At 46.7% G+C, this 17,146-nt stretch overlaps 1 protein-coding gene across 1 annotated transcript in view; it reads right to left on the reverse strand.

Moving 5' to 3' along the window:
- Positions 1-838: 838 nt before the first annotated feature.
- LOC135548735 (teneurin-2-like) overlaps positions 839-17,146 on the reverse strand; it is a 217,506-nt gene continuing 201,198 nt past the window's right edge. Inside the window, exons 16-31 of the mRNA XM_064978616.1 lie at positions 16,103-16,313; positions 15,488-15,607; positions 15,045-15,306; positions 14,435-14,702; positions 13,780-13,923; positions 12,869-13,121; positions 12,736-12,756; positions 10,057-10,289; positions 9,297-9,451; positions 8,003-8,877; positions 7,472-7,647; positions 6,176-6,411; positions 5,513-5,809; positions 3,721-5,341; positions 3,472-3,602; positions 839-3,339 (exon numbers count right to left, since the gene is read on the reverse strand). Coding sequence (XP_064834688.1) covers positions 2,602-3,339; positions 3,472-3,602; positions 3,721-5,341; positions 5,513-5,809; positions 6,176-6,411; positions 7,472-7,647; positions 8,003-8,877; positions 9,297-9,451; positions 10,057-10,289; positions 12,736-12,756; positions 12,869-13,121; positions 13,780-13,923; positions 14,435-14,702; positions 15,045-15,306; positions 15,488-15,607; positions 16,103-16,313 — 5,741 coding nt within the window. The 3' untranslated portion in view covers positions 839-2,601. The remainder of the gene's footprint in view (positions 3,340-3,471; positions 3,603-3,720; positions 5,342-5,512; positions 5,810-6,175; positions 6,412-7,471; positions 7,648-8,002; positions 8,878-9,296; positions 9,452-10,056; positions 10,290-12,735; positions 12,757-12,868; positions 13,122-13,779; positions 13,924-14,434; positions 14,703-15,044; positions 15,307-15,487; positions 15,608-16,102; positions 16,314-17,146) is intronic.

Genomic DNA, 17,146 nt, shown 5'->3' on the forward strand with positions numbered 1-17,146 from the left:
GGCTTAAAGCTCTCATGTGGGTTGAGTGTGGGGCCAGGGAGGTCTCTGATTCTATTTCGGAAAGGTCAAGATTTAAGCCCTGTTTATACCTGGTGCTAACATGTTTACGTACGGATCTTGTCCACATTCGAATCACCATCAGTTATTTTAATCATCTACACCTGTCTAAAAATCTGGGCCCAATCAGAATGTGAACAAGATCAGGACACATCGCACCAGGGTATAAACAGGGCTTTGGACAGGGTGCAGTGAGTTTGATCTGCAAAATAGCTGCAACTCGTTCAGAACTGTCCTGACTGCTGAGTATCTCTGCTTACCGCTGTTCTATAAAGGTAGATGATTCTACGGCATGGAGGGGGCTCAGTCCTACTGTATGTCAATTGAGATGTTAATGATTAAATCTGCTTGTTAGCTTGGAGTCCCAACCTCACACTTCACTGCAGTACTCCAGTCTTTCATATACGTTAGTGCCGGGGGTCAAAGATGCTTCTGGCAGGTGCTAATTAAAATGGTAAAAATAACCTGGGAGCCATGAGAATCCACTGCAGCTGACAGGAAGAGGTTTGCCTCCAATGATCTCAATTTGAATGATACAATACCTGCTTTTAATATACATTTACCTCAGTAGTACAAAGTAAGCCAATTTGACCTGTCAATCAGTATTTGACAGATTAAATTGCTTTGATTTATTCACAATTTGCTAATTTTACGCTAATGACAAAAATACTGTAAGTGCTCAATGGAAGTTGAGGGTAGGTAGTTAATAGTCTCCCAAATGACCCTCAGGAAAGCACGTCGATCCACAGCTGCTTGCTGAAAGTGGAAAAAGAACTTCATGCAACATGAAAAAACACGTTTATTCTGATAAACCTTCCACATAATCCTCGTCCTAGTGTAAAGAATGTTTCATGATACCTATTCATGTACATATTGACATCCGTACTGTGGTTCTTCACAGTGAAAAGATACTTTTTACAGATATGGTTGGTTACAGAGAAACCACTAGGTAAAAAATGAATTAAAATCTCCAGTTTAAAGGGGATGTTTGAGTTTTGGCAATCAAATCAGTCAAATATCAGTATGTAAACCCCTTTTCTATGGATCTTCACAGAACTATAGTTAAACCACCTTTGAGAAATTTACAAATTAGACAGCTTTCAGGACATGGATCTCTGTTGCTGAATGAATGTGAATGTACACATTTAATTGGTAATGTATAGGGAAACATGTTTCACAGTTGTAAAGACAAAAAAAGTAAACAATATAAAAACACAACATACACCATCATTTAGGTAGACCTTTACTTGACACCCAGTGTCATAACACATTGACACGGTTATAACCTGTCATAATATGGTCATAACACTGTCATGTGTCTTGTCCTGCTCCTGCATTCCCAGTCATCAGCAACAGAGCACTAGCGTAGGTGCATGTCTGACATCAACGTGTGCACAATTACAATGATAATTTAATATGGTCAATTCATTTTTTGTATTTTTATATAACAAGCATACTGTTGACACATAGGCTATGGTGTAATGGAATGTTTTGCCTTGTGTGGTATGTTTGGTGGGTTTTGACACTTATGTAGGTGTCATAACCAGCCATAGAATAATGCACCTTATGTCACAACAGGTCTAAATATATGTGTCATGACAGTGTTATGACCATATTATAATGGGTTGTGACACGTTATGTCAGATGTTATGACATGGTTCTGACCGTGTAATAACGTGTTATGATTCTGGCTATCAAGTGTTACCATATTTGATCTGTAGCATGGTCTTGGGCTGCAAATTCAAATATGTATTGAGAAAACTTTAATATATATATATATATATATATTTTTTAAAAGACATGTATTTCATCCTCAATACAAATTCTTCATGATTGTCATATAGTGCAAACAAAAAGAGCAAGAAAAAAACAACTATCCTGTGATTCCATTTGTATTTTTCTTGAAATTGTGAGAAGAGTTATCCTGACATATCTTGGATAAGTCAACAGGAGTGCCCAAGTGAATGTCTTGTTTCAAAGTCTACAGCACAGGAACATACAAATCTACATATATGTCATATCCTCAATCTCGGTTGTTGTTAAATTAAACCATAGTTTACGATGTACTCTGAATGAAGAACAATTGAGCGTCCTTAAACATTGCTCATGGTTATGATGATGTTGGCAAGTGATGGCTCTATGTTCTTCAGATGGTGGCCTGAGACAGTTCAAGAGTTCTTTAGCCAGAAATAAAAGCCTCGACTGTGTTGTCATTGTCTGCGTTGGGTCGGATACGTCTGATAAGCTGTTGGAATAGCAGTTAACCTCACTGGCATCAATACCAGTCCCTCAAAAAAAGAGTGAAAAATATTTTCAATTTTTTTTCCACATAAAAAAGTCTGTACAGTTCATATCATCAGTAGTTAAGGGTGCTTTTTTAATTCATAGTCTGAACTCATTCAGGCGTTGTTTTTGCCTTCAGCAAGACATCTGTTTTGTGAGATTGTGTCCTCTCAGATGCCCCTGCAGCACTGCCAGGCAAACCCCATGTTTACTCTCCCTAGGAGATGAAGTGTCAGAGGGGCTGTGTTGTATTGTACTCTGTTACCTCTTGCCCATCTCCTTCTGTCTGAGGAACTGGATGTTGCTGCTGCTGTCTGCCAGTTCTGGGTACTGCTCCACAGGCAGCACATAGTACCCATCGTAACCTGGCACCTTCCCTGCTGCTAGGAGCTGCTGCCTCTCTCCCTCTGCCCACAGCCTCCCACCCTCTCTGCTTTCTCTCAGACACTGCTGCTCCCTCATCCAGGCCCCCGACAGGGCCCTCTGGTGGGCCTGCTCTAGCAGGCGACCCCGTTCCTTCTCCAGCACGTCAGCCGCCAGGCCGTAACGTACACTCAGGGACAACGCTACCGTGTGGATCTCCACGGTGACGCCCCGACGAGAGCGGCCGCTTACGGTCACGTTGACGCCATTCTCCAGGGCTTTCCTCCCGCTGCTCAGTCCTAGAGACAGCAGGTCACTGTCAGCCAGGCCCAGCTTCACAAAGAAGTGGCAGTCCTTCCCGTCTACGGTGTAGTGGGTTCCCTCCAGATAGATGGCGTTGTTCAGGACTTGGGCCACCTTACGGCTGTCCTCGCTGGCCAGGCCGGACACTCCCGTCACCACATGGCCCTCCTTGATGGCTAGCATCATGCCCCGGCCCACGATGGGGATCTTGGTGCCGAACCAGTACCCAGGCTTGTCCCGTTTGGTCCGGTGCTCCTTGTTGAGCAACCTCCCCTCCAGGGCCATGAAGGCCTGGTTATAGCGCTCCGCTGCATGCTGCACCCCTGTGATCCGCTGGAGACAGAGCGGAGGGTCGGCCAGTCACTTGATTATTTTGTTTAAGTTAATAAACATAAAAAACATGGAGATTTGCCTGTGTAGTCTCAGTAATCAGTAGCTCAAATATGTATTTGATACATAACTCACCTGAGCAGTCTCACAGTCCTGGCTTGCTAGTAGTTCATAAGGCGGCTCAACAAAATACATGGGGTGTCTGGGGAAGCCTGGTATGATGTTACTGAGCTGGAAACCGAACATCACCAGCCAGCTCTTCACATCTACAAAATAGGGCAAGAGTATTAATGAATTAAAACATGTCAATATGTCATAACAACATACTTAGCACACTTGATGGATCTTTTTCCATAAGAAAAAGCAAACTCAAATCATCCTCACCTGTCACATAGCTCTTGACGTCTATCATGTCACTGAGTGGGTTGTTGTTCTTGAACATGTACAGATTGAACGGGGATGGCTCCTTGCCAATCTTAGGTAGGAGTTTATGGTCTGGAGCAGTCCATCTGCCTGCCAGCACATCGTAGTCTCTCTGGCCAAAGTGCACCAGCTTAGTGAGGGGGTCGTAGAGCCCTCCGTGGAAGCCCACCGCCATGTTGAAGTCAGGGTTGGAGTCGTGGTACACCTCCCCGTAGGCAGTGTACTGGAGCTGCTTGACCATCTGTCCGTTGCTGCTGAACACGGCGAGCGGCGTGCCCGTGTTGTCCGAGGCGATGTAATACTCCTCCCCGCCGGTCACCTCCATGGCAAACAGATGGCCCTGCAGGTCGTAGTAGAAAGAGGTGATCTCCCCTCCAGAGTGGTTGTACACGTGGGTTATCCTGCCGGGGTAGTTGAGATCTGCGTAGAAGAACTGCAGGTGCTCTCCCTCATTGGTCTTCCTGGAGATGCGGCGGCCCAGGCCATCATAGCGGTAACGTACGTTCCACCCCCTGGGCGTACGGCTGTACGCCTGCTCCAGCAGCCCGTTGGAGTTGTAGAGGAAGACGTCAGCGCCGCGCTGGCTCAGGACGCCGTCCTCATCCACGCGGTACTGCATGTCGCCCAGGCGGGTGATGCGGTCGCGCAGGTCGTAGCGCAGCGGTAGCAGGCGCGCGCTGTTCCCAGGGTTCAGCAGGTGCAAGTTGCCGTTCAGGTCGTAACTGTAACGCCAGGTGGACCAGTCGTTGACTTTGACCCCGACAAGCTGGCCGTCACCGTCATATTCATAGCGGTACTGTGTCGTGTTAGCATATGGCCCGATCTTCAGCTCTCTCTTAATGACCCGGCCCATGCTGTCATACTGTACCGTCATCCAGTACATGAGCGAGCGGAAGATCTCGTACTGCACCTCTTTGATGCGGCCGTGGGCGTCAAAGTGCTTACTGAGGGTCATCACTGCCGTTGTGATTATCTGGTTGACGTCATAGTAGATAATGCCAAACTTGCCAAAGTGCTCCACCTTGCCTGAGATCTCATCGTAGCGGTAGAGGTCCACGGGCAGGGGCGTCTCGCCGATCACAGGCTTGATGCTGGCCACACGGAAGCTGTTGTCGTGGTAGGTGTAATCAAAGCGGGCGTTAACCATGCCCTCCTCAGAGAAGCGGTACATCTGTTTGTCCACTAGGGGGCCAACTTTACGGTAGCGGATGGTGCAGGAGAATCCCCCACTCTGCAGGTTAACCATCTTCAACACTCCGGCTGTCTCGTCGTAGCCGAACGTCACAGCTGTGGCGTCGTACAGAACCTCAGACAGCTTGGCCAACTTGCCATACTTATAGATGACGCGTCGACCCGTGCCTAGGTAAAAGGTGGCGCGGGGTCGCCCGTCTTCGCTGAAGTCGTGGATGACTGTGGCGTTGCTCTCGGGAGGGTTGTAGATGTTGCGGATGTAGCCGATGGACACGTGGGTGGACATGGTGTGTCTGGCCATGCTGGGCATGGTGACAGAGATGATACGCCCCGAGGTGTCAAACTCAAACACATACTGCCTCTGACTCTGCTGGAGGTGCAGCACCATGGACTGGGGAGGAAGATAGAGAAAACAAAAAAGGTACATCCATTTGTATTCAGGGACAGGCAAGAGTAAAAACACTGTTCCCTTGCAGCTTACAGCACGCAAGGCAGACAGGCAGACAGGCAGACAGGCAGACAGGCAGACAGTCACATCCAGTAGTGTATCAGAATGCCTCACCCTGTCCAGATAGCTGAAGCTCCACACCTTGCCGTCCACAAAGGTGCGTGAGAGGATGCGTCCGAAGGTGTCAAACTCGCTCCTCTGGCTCATGCTGCCTCTCTGCAGGCCCACTAGGCGTCCAGTGGGGGAGTAGGACACGTTGACCACAGCCAGGCTGCTGCTGGGAAGCCAGGTGGCTGGACGGCCCTGCTGGTCATACATGATCCTCAGTGTGAACTTACGGTGGTCGTCATAGATCTTCTCTGTGCGAGTGTTGCGGTCAAAATCAATGGAGAGGAGGTTCCTGCCATGGGCCTGTGCAGAGTGTGAGGGAGGACATTTCATTAGTCATAGCTAGGTCAAAAATTATTGGCACCTGACTGTACATGAAACATGAGAGGAAGACATCCTAAGCCTGTATAATCATCTGCATTCTGATAAAATCAAATGTTTTTATGGGTCAAAAACTACATTTTCTCTCTTTTGCTCAGAGCTGGCTGTGTATCATATATAGTTAAACACAACATTACTCTACAAATCCTATATTGTAGCTCTATTGTCCTTCTCAGTGATAGAGAGGGACTTCAGTTTGACAGAGAGCAAGCTGCATTGATTAAAAACCCTCCAGAAATGGATTGACATTAGAGACTGAGCACTTTAAGTGCATTGTGTCCAGCTTACTCTCAGCTTCCTGCCATAGACGGTCACTTTGCTCTTGATGAGTTCCTTCCTCATCCTCCACTCGATAGAGTTCAGCCCGCTGTCAGTGGGTAGGCTGATGTTGCGCTGACCAATGGTAGGGCTGACTGAGCCGGCTAGAATATGGGGCTCTGTGTGGAAGCTGAGGCCCATGCCATTGGCATACGATACTCTTAGAGTACCATTGTAACAGAACTGGTAGTTGTTCCGTACTTGGTCTGCAGGGGGAGCAGCAGACACAGGCACACACACACACACACACACACACACACACACACACACACACACACACACACACACACACACACACACACACACACACACACACACACAGGTTGGATTAGAAGTGAGAAACTGAGGGCACGTTTTATTACAGAGAAGACATTACATTTGATCTGATTGAATGCTCTGCATTAGGGGAAATGCAGTCTCTGGGGCTGGATCTGTGTACTTTTCTACCAGACAATAACAAGTATCCTCTCTCATAATGACATGACCAAAGATAAGAGGGTTTTAAGTCTTTCAGCAAAATGCAGAACACAAGCTTTTTATTCCATTTTACATGCAGTAATGAGATCATGTACTACATTTGAGGAGGAAAGGTACCTGGAAGCAAAATAATCCATGGAGCTTAATGCGAAGGAAACTTCCCGAACACGTCTAACCAGACTAGAGTACTCAAAACCAGCTTTTAACGGCTTTCAAACTCAATTTATCTCCCTGAAACAGTAGAAGCAAACTTTGGAAGCCTTTATAGACAGATTTACTTTGTAGAGTCCATTTCAGTCAGAACTCCCGCATTAGATTGAAATAAAGTGTGCAGTTTAAGGTAGCCAAGTCGCTTTCCCTCTTTTATGAGCCCCCCAGGGCACACTTTCATATAAATCTCTTCAATTCTTATTCTCGCGGCTCCAGTAGTTTCCAGACGTACAGATGAGATTGCATTTATTTTCTGTCACACCCCCATGGGTCAGTAGGGAAATCTATACTCTCTCCTGCTCTTTCCTCCACACTGTTAAACAGCTGAAATAAGCTCTGGGATCAGGGGCCTTCTTGTTGGGCAGCAGCCACCTCCTATGGCGCCCACAGACACAGATGAAGATTTACTGTGTCCTAGGTAATGAATTTCTCCTTAATCGCATTTGTCATAGGACTGTAACAAGTGTCAGGTACCCTAGGGTGTTACAGAGTTGGGGAGACAGAGAGCGAGCTGGGTAGGGGATTATAGTACTGTAGTTTATATATGAGAAGGATCCTTTTAGGTGACATGTTTGCTACCTTGCACCACAGTGTAGGACGCCTCCGCAGAGGACAGGTTGGTGATGACGGTGACATCACCATCCCTGTTGGAGCTCTCCATGGCAATGTTGATTGACAGGTCTATCTCCCGGTGCAGGCTGGTCACCACTCCCGTGGGGTAGGTGACGTTAGTCAGACGCCCCTCACTGTCATACCTGCATGGGAAGAGTAGGATGGAGCTGAGTCGAGGGGCCATGGAGGAAAAATCCTACATGTGCTGGAATGTTTGTCAAACGTGAGACCAACAGATGTCGTCTAGCACTCAGAGCAGTACCAGGGTCAGACACCAGATGGTGACAATATGACATGACACATACTGTTGATTTGACTCCGAGTGGCCTGACGGAATCCAGACTTCTTTTTCTCTCTGACTAATGCATTACTTCCACACCAATAAATGGCTATTGCTCCTCTTCTTCACCTAATATTAATACACTGCACTGTGAGCTATACCACTGAATACGTTAGGCTAATTTACAGTCACACATACACTAGTTAATTCCCACATACTCATAAAAGTTGGTCCATCCAGTCTCATCAGCCTTGGAGGCCAGCAGGCCCGTGTTCGCAGCATAGCTCATCACCGCCACCTCCTGGTTGAGGGCAGATACGGAGCGCAGGCCACCTGCAGGGTCCAACCCCAGGGTGACCACCTGGTTCTCAGGCAACAGCACCAGCCTCAGCTGGCCAGATCCGTCTCTCCTCACCCTCAGGGTGTTGTTACAGTTATCAGCAACAGCAGCCAGCTCCATGTCCGGCCCGTAGGTGAAGTTATAGAGAGGTTCCCCGGTGATCAGACTGACTGTCTGTCTGTGGAGCCCATCTCTACTGAACACATACAGCTCCTGCTCCCGGGGTGACCCCACCTCATATAGCCCCACTGGCGTGGCCACGGGCCTGTCGCACCGCACTGCCCGCACACGGATGTTGTTGAGGTCAGCGATGAACAGCGTGCCATCGGGAGAAACAGCGAGCGAGGTGGGGGCGTTGAGCCCGGCGTCCGTGGCGTAGCCCTCGTCGCCAGAGAAGCACTGGCAGTTGACGTCATTCTTGCAGTCGCACTCGGAGGTTGCGCCGGCCAGCAGAGAGGTCTCTCCGGAGGCGCTGACCTGCCGCACGCGGTTGATCTTCTTCTCGTCCGTCTCGGCGATGTAGAGCACACCGGTGTGGGAGATGGCGATGGCCGTGGCGCTCTCCAGGGCAGAGTGGATGGCGAGCTTGCTCAGGGAGTAGTCGATGCCCGGGACCTGGCAGTGCATGGGCCTCCCAGCGACGATGCTGACCTGGTGGTTCTCTGTGATGCGGAGGATCACGTTGTTCTCTAGCACGTACAGGGAGTTGTCTGTGGGGTTCACCGCCAGGTCTGTGGGCCACTCCAGACGCACCTGGATGAACAGTTACACAACACATGAGTAATCACAAATCCACTGGAACTCCCCAGTGCTCTTTAGATCTCCAAGTCTTTACCCAAATTCCTCTCTCTCACACACTATTCAGAAGAGAGCACAGCTAGGATAGCTTGGATAGGTGGGTATAAATACTGTCAATTGATGACAGCAAAGAGGCAGCCCTCTTATGTTGGACAGTAGTAGATATATCCCTCTAAAGAAAAGTCTCTGTAGTGGTCCATGCTTAGCGTATTTGGCCATAAGGCAGAGGGGGAAAAAAATAGGACAGATGGGGATATCATTTCGACTGCAGACTCTCTTCCCACCTGGCTATTAAGAAAAACATATAGCCTCAGCACTACACAGGTTTCCTGACCCAAAGGACAATTCTTTTGTCCCCCAGTTTTTCTCCCCACCTGACTGACGTCCATGCTGGAGTCACAGCTGAGTGGACGGACCGCTGTGAGGTCATTGGTCTTGATCACGGTAGAGATGATGCCGTTTTGGTCCACCCTACGGATCATGGTGGCGTCAACAAAGTACATTAGGCCGTTCTTATCCACCGCGATCCCTGACAGACAGAAAGATGGAGACAGAGTTAGAAATCATAACATTCTGACATATCAAAACCAGTTCTACTTTACATCTGGGGCTGCTAACACAAACAGTCAAAACACTGTCAAAGTTGGGCTCATCAGGCATTCTGCAGGGTTGTAACCTCATCCTGACATCAGAATGTCTCTTTGTTAGAGTGTCACCTCTGCTGTGACACCAAGTGACAGTGTTAACACTCCGCCTGGCAGTTTGGTGTCACGAAGACCCGCTGTTTCTGTTCCAGGACACTGCTCTGAACAAACAGATTGCAAATCACTCGTTTACATACAACCTCCCTCCTGAGGACACCACTAGATAGATACTGAGTGACAGCTAAAGACCCCAAAAGAATAGCAGGTGAACATGTGTAAAATCACACAATATGAGTGTTTCCTACAAGGGGGTATAAGTGACAGACTGTGGGTAACAGTCAGATATAACTAAATAATCCTGATGGAAATTAGATGTGTGGATCTGATTTTATATGGAATGTGTGGAGCAGAGCATCCCTAAAATAAGGAAAGGCTTCAGTCACTGTCACCTCCACAGTAAGAGTTGATACACTATGCCCCTAGAACTCACCCCTAGGGCTCATGAGTGTGGCCTCCGCCGCCTTGCCCCCGTCCCCACAGCGGGCCTCGTCGAAGGGGACACATTGCTCGCCGGTCCCAGCCACCACCTGGGCATTGTCCAACAACTGCCGCCCGCCGGTCAGTGAGCGCACGCGGTAGATCTGTCGAGAGTTGGTGTCCGAGAGAAAGACCGACCCAGACAGCGGGTCCACCGCTAGGTAGTACTTGTGTGTTGGGTTGTTCCTAGGTAGGTAGGAAATTAGAGAATATTCTAGATAGATAATCCCTCAAAGGACTGAGACTATAGGAATACAAGAGAGATGACATACAGGTAACCATCACTTTTGCTAAAGCTGTATGTCAGGCAATGTTACCAAGCTGGAGGATACCAAAAGTGCTTCAACAAAGTACTGAGTAAAGGGTCTGAGTACTTACAGTACCAGGTTTGGACACACCTACTCATTCAAGGGTTTGTCTTTATTTTTACTATTTTCACTATTGTAGAATAATAGTGAAGACATCAACACTATGGATTAACACATATGGAATCATGTAGTAACCCAAAAAGTGTTAAACAAATAAAAAATATTATAGATTCTTCAAAGTAGCCACCCTTTGCCTTGATGACAGCTTTGCACATTCTTGGCATTCTCTCAACCAGCTTCATGATGTAGTCACCTGGAATGCATTTCCAACAGTCTTGAAAAAGTTCTCACATGTATGTGATGGTGTGGGGGTGCTTTGCTGGTTACACACATAAGGCACACACCCGACCTCAACCCAGTTGAGGTTGTTTGGGATTAGTTTGACCGCAGAGTGAAGAAAAAGCAGCTAACAAGTGGAACAGAGCAACCAACAAGTGCTCAGCATATTATGCTGAGCACTTGTTGGCAGCTTTTTCTTCACTCTGCAGACGACGTCTGCGGCTCCCGAGTGGAAACTTTTAAAGTTCTTGAAATGTTGAAATTGTCCGGATTGACTGACCTTCATGTCTTAAAGTAATGATGGACTGTCGTTTCTCTTTGCTTATTTGAGTTGTTCTTTCCATAATATGGACTTGGTATTTGACCAAATAGGGCTATCTTCTGTATACCACCACTACCTTGTCACAACACAACTGGCTCAGAAGCATCAAGAAGGAAAGAAATTCCACAAAATAACTTTTGACAAGGCACACCTGTTAATTGAAATGCATTCCAGGTGACTACCTCATGAAGATAGTTGAGAGTATGCAAAGAGTGTGCAAAGCTGTTATCAAGGCAAAGGGTGGCTACTTTGAAGAATCTATAATATATTTTTTATTTGTTTAACACTTTTTGGTTCCATGATTCCATATGTGTTAATCCATAGTGTTGATGTCTTCACTATTATTCTACAATGGTGAAAATAGTAAAAATAAAGACAAGCCCTTGAATGAGTAGGTGTCAACTTTTGTTGAAAAACATGTCATGTTTTTTTTTACTTTGCAAAAAATGCAGCCTTATTCTAAAATTGATTAAATCGTTTTTTTCACTCATCAATCTACACACAATACCCCATAATGACGAAGCAAAAACAGGTTGAGAAATTTTTTAAATAAAAAAATAAAATATCACATTTACATAAGTAAATTGGTCACCTCCCTGACCAAGGCCCTTCAATCCCAATTGCTCAGTTTGGCCAAGCAGCCAGCTCTCGGGAGAGTCTTGGTGGTTCCTAACTTCTTCCATTTAAGAATGATGGAGGCCACTATATTTTTGGGGACGTTCAATGTTGCAGAAATTTGTTGGTAGCCTTCCCCAGTTCTGTGCATCTACAATCTTTTCTCTGAGGTCTAAGGACAATTCCGTCGACCTCATGGCTTGGGTTTTGCTCTGACATGCATCACATTTCCAAATCGTGTCCAGTCAATTGAATTTCTCACAGGTGGACTCCAATCAGGTTGTAGAAACATCTCAAGGATGATCAATGGAAACAGGATGCACCTGAGCTCAATTTTTTTTTTGGGGGGGGGGGGTGTGTAGACTGATGAGGAAATATGTTTCTTCAATCAATTTTAGAATAAAGGCTGTAACATAACTAAATGTGGAAAAGGTTAAGGGGTCTGAATACTTACCGAATTCACTGTAAAAATGTACAATATATTGATGATTTATAAAGCTAGGCACATTTAACAGTTACGCTATTGATTATAGACCTAATAAAGTTGGGGTTTCCTCTCACGTTAGACAACAAAGGCAAGGGCTGTTTTCTCCTCTCCTAACTCCCCTGCTGTCTCCGCCCATTGTTCTCAACACCAATATGCTGGTTAACTTTGCTATTGTTCACACATAGCAACATGGTCTAGGAAAAGGCACCAATTCAACAGCGCAGTGATGTATTTCAGAACCGCGGACAGCGACCGCTACCCAAGCCGGAGAATTGTTATAAAATAATATCATTTTTATTAGTGTTGCAACATTGTTCTTACTTAATACAACCATATATATTTTCAGCAGCACATGTCTTAGAGTGATGGACTGTGTCATCCCCGCGGCCTCCACAATAGATTAGTCCACTCAGACAGGTGTCTTGTACGACATAATTTTTTTTATTTTTGTTTGCTGCTGTCCGACTAAAGAAATCTCGGTTGACCAACAGCCTATCGACCAAACAATCGACCAGTCGACTAAATGGGGTCAGCCCTAGAGGACACACAAACATAACTTACCCATGCCTCAAGTCTTTATTTCTGGAGAAAAACAAAAACAAAAGAAAACAACCTTGTTAGTTTCCACCTATCATGTTACTCATCCCCTCCCCCAATGATAGCCTCTGTCCATCCGTCATGTCTGCCAACCTACCTGAGCTCCAGCACGGCTGTGGTGTTCAGAGTGGGGTAGACCCGGCGGACGAAGTTGAGGTCTCCCACATACAGGCTGCCGTCCCCCCCACAGGCCAGCGCCATGGGGGCCAGCAGCTTGTTGCCTTCAGCCAAACCACTGCAGCTGGGGCAAGAGATACTGCGCCTGCGCCCATTCCCCATGATGCTGTTGATGACTGGAGGCTGCTGCTCTGATACAAACACGTTCTCCCCACTGCCCTTATGCAGGATCCCTGAAACAGTAGAGGCATTCCGATTCAAAACAATATCCTTTTAGATCCTAAACTTTACATCTACGCCGTGAAGAGAGCTAGGGAACAAAGACCCGGTGTCACTTTTTAATCAGCCTCTATCTTAATATTGACTTACTTATCATTTTAGACTTTTCAATTCCCTGTGTACCTAAAAATAAAACAATAAAGTAATCCAATAATACTGTTCAAACTGTTGCTATAGAAACTGAGTGAGTGTGAAGGTGTGAGAGTCAAAGAGGTATACTATTAGTGCTTTTCATCTTATTGACCCCCTGCTTGTCCCCCTGTCTGTCACTGCCTGGGGACAGGACTATTCCATTGAGTGGAAACGGGGTGCTGTCAAACATGGAGGCGAAAGAACACTGTTTTAGGAGATCCTCAGTGGCACTGCATTGACATACAGATGCGAGACAAGAAAAAGATACGACTACTTGGATGTTGAACATTCATTCATGCTTTCCAAGACGTTGTCTGGTTTCAGTGACCATTTAATGTAGTTATACCTTTAAAAAAGAAAAAAAAACATTTCTCTACACTAACAAAAGATTACACACACACCTGTAAATGATCTGTCCTGCTGTGAGTGAGGTTCGTTCTAAAATGTTCTAAGTGCGTTTTAAAAGGCTGTAGGTCGTACCACTGGCAATGTTGAGGGCGTGGTGTTTGTCCAGGGACCAGCCCCCCAGGTTGGACGGTAGCAGCTCGTAACCCTGCAGCGACGCTGTCCTCTTCTCCCATAGGATCAGACTGGGACACGTCTCATACTCAAACCCCACTGACACTGTAGAAAAATAGAGAATATAACTTTTCCTCCCCATCCACACTTTAGCACCATCTCAAAGTTACACATGGCGTCATCACACTACATAGCGCGTACAGTCACTGAATGCATTAAATGTACTCTCAATGACCACAGGCATCAAATGCAATACACATACGTGTGGACGAACGCATCAGGTTGAGCCTGCTTCCACAAGAATGTTAATCAAGCGAGTGAGATTTAATGAGACGTGGACGTAGGGAGAAACGTATGCTGTGTGATCACATAGTGTTTCTGTCAATGCATGGTTCACACCTACACAGCACCACACAGTATCTTACTGTGTAGGTGTCAACTTAAACGCTTGTGTTGTGGCTTTCTTTTGTCAGGAAGCCACAACAGAAGTTTGGCCAGCCTGTTGCGGTAATAGATGGCACGGTCCTGTGTCTTGACAGATAGAGATACACAGTGACATCTAACATAACCGACAAAACATAATCCAAACGCTACAGAATCTCACACTGCCACTCACCAGCAGCCTGGGTCAGCCCATAGACCCTCTGCCTGTAGGCGTCCGTCTTGTCCCAGATGTAGGAGTAGGCCAGGTTAGGAGAGGCGTGGAACCACTTCTGGAAGAGGTGTCCCTCCACGGCCACCATCAGGTGCACCTTGATCAGGGAGAGGGGCACCAGGGTCTGAGTCATGGTCACCTTCAGCAGGGCGTGGTACCCCGAAGCACGAGAGCTCAGGTAGCACAGCTTCAGACCTGTACCTGGGATCTCTAGCTGCTCATGAACCACCTAGGAGGAGGAGGGAGAGAGGGAGTTAGTGGAAGAGAGAGAGAAGAAAGTAACAGACAAAGACAGCTAGAGGGAGGGAGAGAGAGAGAGAGAGTATGCTAATATATATATATATATTTTTTAAATTGTGGTTTGATACTTTATTCAGACAGTAATGACATGAGATAGGGAGACAGGCAAATACTAGAAACAGTGGCAAGGTTGGAAGCAGGGATTCTTCCCTGTTCTCAGGTGGAAAGTTGTAAGCAGAGAGAGAGAGAGAGACAGAGAAAGAGAGCGAGAAGAAAGTAACAGACAGAGACAGCTAGAGGGAGAGCTACTGAATGTAGGTACAGTAAGTACCTGAGTCTCAGGGATGATGTGCCTCTCTGCAGGATGGGAGCTGAAGAAGGAGGAGAGGGGTGAGGCCACCACCACGGGGTCAGGGTGGACGTAGCCACTGAGGTCACAGGCTGGGATGGTGTTCTCCTCCGTCTTCAGTACCAGCGTGTCCATGGCATAGAACCGGTTCCAGGGCAGCCAAACCGTGCGCTCTTGGCTCAAGAACGGCGCTCGCTCGAAGTGCAGGGTCAGAGACGCACCCCCATTGGCCACCAGGTCAAATCTACAGAGGAACAAAGACAGGGTGTTATAAAGACATTGATCCACACGGTCCTCCTTTCACTCTAAGATGTTTGTAATTCATGGGGGAACTAAGGGACATACAGTAAATCCATTAATACAACAACAAAAAAAGAACAAAAATGGGAGTTATTGTCATATTCAAAACCCAAACGGTCACTCACGTGCCGTCCTGTCGAGTCAGGGTGTAACCATAGTGAGGGTACTTGACAAACGTCACGTTGACCCCTACCAGGGGAGTCCCGTCCGTGGTCAGGACCTGGCCTCTGATCAACGATGCCAGGCTGCAAGAGGAGGTGAAAGAAGATACAGTTGCTTCCTAACTGACTGCCAAGGCATGAAGATGATGTAACAGCAAGTGATCCTAAAATCTCAATGAATTGCTGTCAAAGTCAGTGGTAATTACTTAGTGACAGAAAAATACACTTTTGGATATATTTGAAACTCTCATATATATTTAAGCAATAAGACCCGGGGTGGGTGTGGTATATGTGTTTCCAACACTTTTTGTTGTTTGAAAATCCAATTTGGGAGAGTGACAATATGATACCACTTCACTACAGCAGCAGAATATGATACCACTTCACTACAGCAGCAGAACGTAATTAGAGCAGTTCAAATAAATGTTTCGTCATACCCGTGGTACACGGTCTGATATACTACGGCTGTCAGCCAATTAGAATTCAGGGCTCGAACCACCCAGTTTACAAATGCTGATATCTATTGCATAGCTAGTTGGTTCCATCAAAGGAAGTGAAATGGACAGATGGGTACACTACCTTGAGTTGAAGGGGTTGTTTCCAGGGATGATGTGGGTGCCATCCCTCCCCACCAGTAGCTTGACCCTGTCATAGAATGACTGGACTTTCAGGGATGGTGATTGACTTTGATGGATGATCTGCAGTGGATCCCTTGCTCCCAGACACAGTGGATTGGTCAGGCACAGACTCTGAGTGCAGCAGTCGGGATCCATGCAGTCTGTCAGTCCGTCTGCAAGGAGGAAACACACAGAAATATCATCTGGCATTATTTATGTCAAATTGTTCCTCTTGTAGTTGGGCAGAACAGAACAAGATGATTGCTCACGCAGGAGCAGAGCTGATAAAACAGTGCCACGAAGAAACGACAGTCGAAATGGAATGTAATATTCAAAGACATGGCACGCATGTTTAGCATTCGGGGTGCCCTCTACACTGTGTCCATGTGAACCACAACGTGTGCATGATTCAAAATGTATAATCCCTTTCCATTCTTCTCCTGATTGTTTCATGAGACAGTTATAATTGAGCTCTTCATCTAACGCTCTATTTTCATTAGGACGGTTGTGTGGTGTTGTATTTTCTCCAGGTTCTCCTTTAGAAGTGGTGCTCTGCAGCCTGCTCCCCGGCACAGTGCCTGCATGTCCTCCTTTTAATCAAACCCAATAACACTGGCATCAAAGTCAAACGGGACATAACGCACAACCCTGTGGGGGGGAGTCTCCTCTTTTTCATCTCTCTTTACGCGCCCGACACAAGCACGCGCGTGCACTCACCCGCCTCTATTTTCCTTCCCTCCCTTTCACCTCCCATCCGCTTCAGACCTGCCAAAACAAACACTGCCAACTACTTTCAGAGACTTTGTACACATTTTCCGTTTGATCTTTCAGGTATTATTTGGTGAAATAAAACCCAGACAGAGACAAATAGAGAGGGAGGGAGACTGACAAACACACAGACAGACATACATACACAGCGAGAGTGTTACGGATTAAGGACGCGACTTGGAAGTATGACACAACATCTCCATGGAAGAAGGAAGACGATTGGATTAACCATCTCAGC

The sequence above is a fragment of the Oncorhynchus masou genome, chromosome 11 (assembly GCF_036934945.1).
Source record: "Oncorhynchus masou masou isolate Uvic2021 chromosome 11, UVic_Omas_1.1, whole genome shotgun sequence".
NCBI lineage: Eukaryota > Metazoa > Chordata > Actinopteri > Salmoniformes > Salmonidae > Oncorhynchus > Oncorhynchus masou.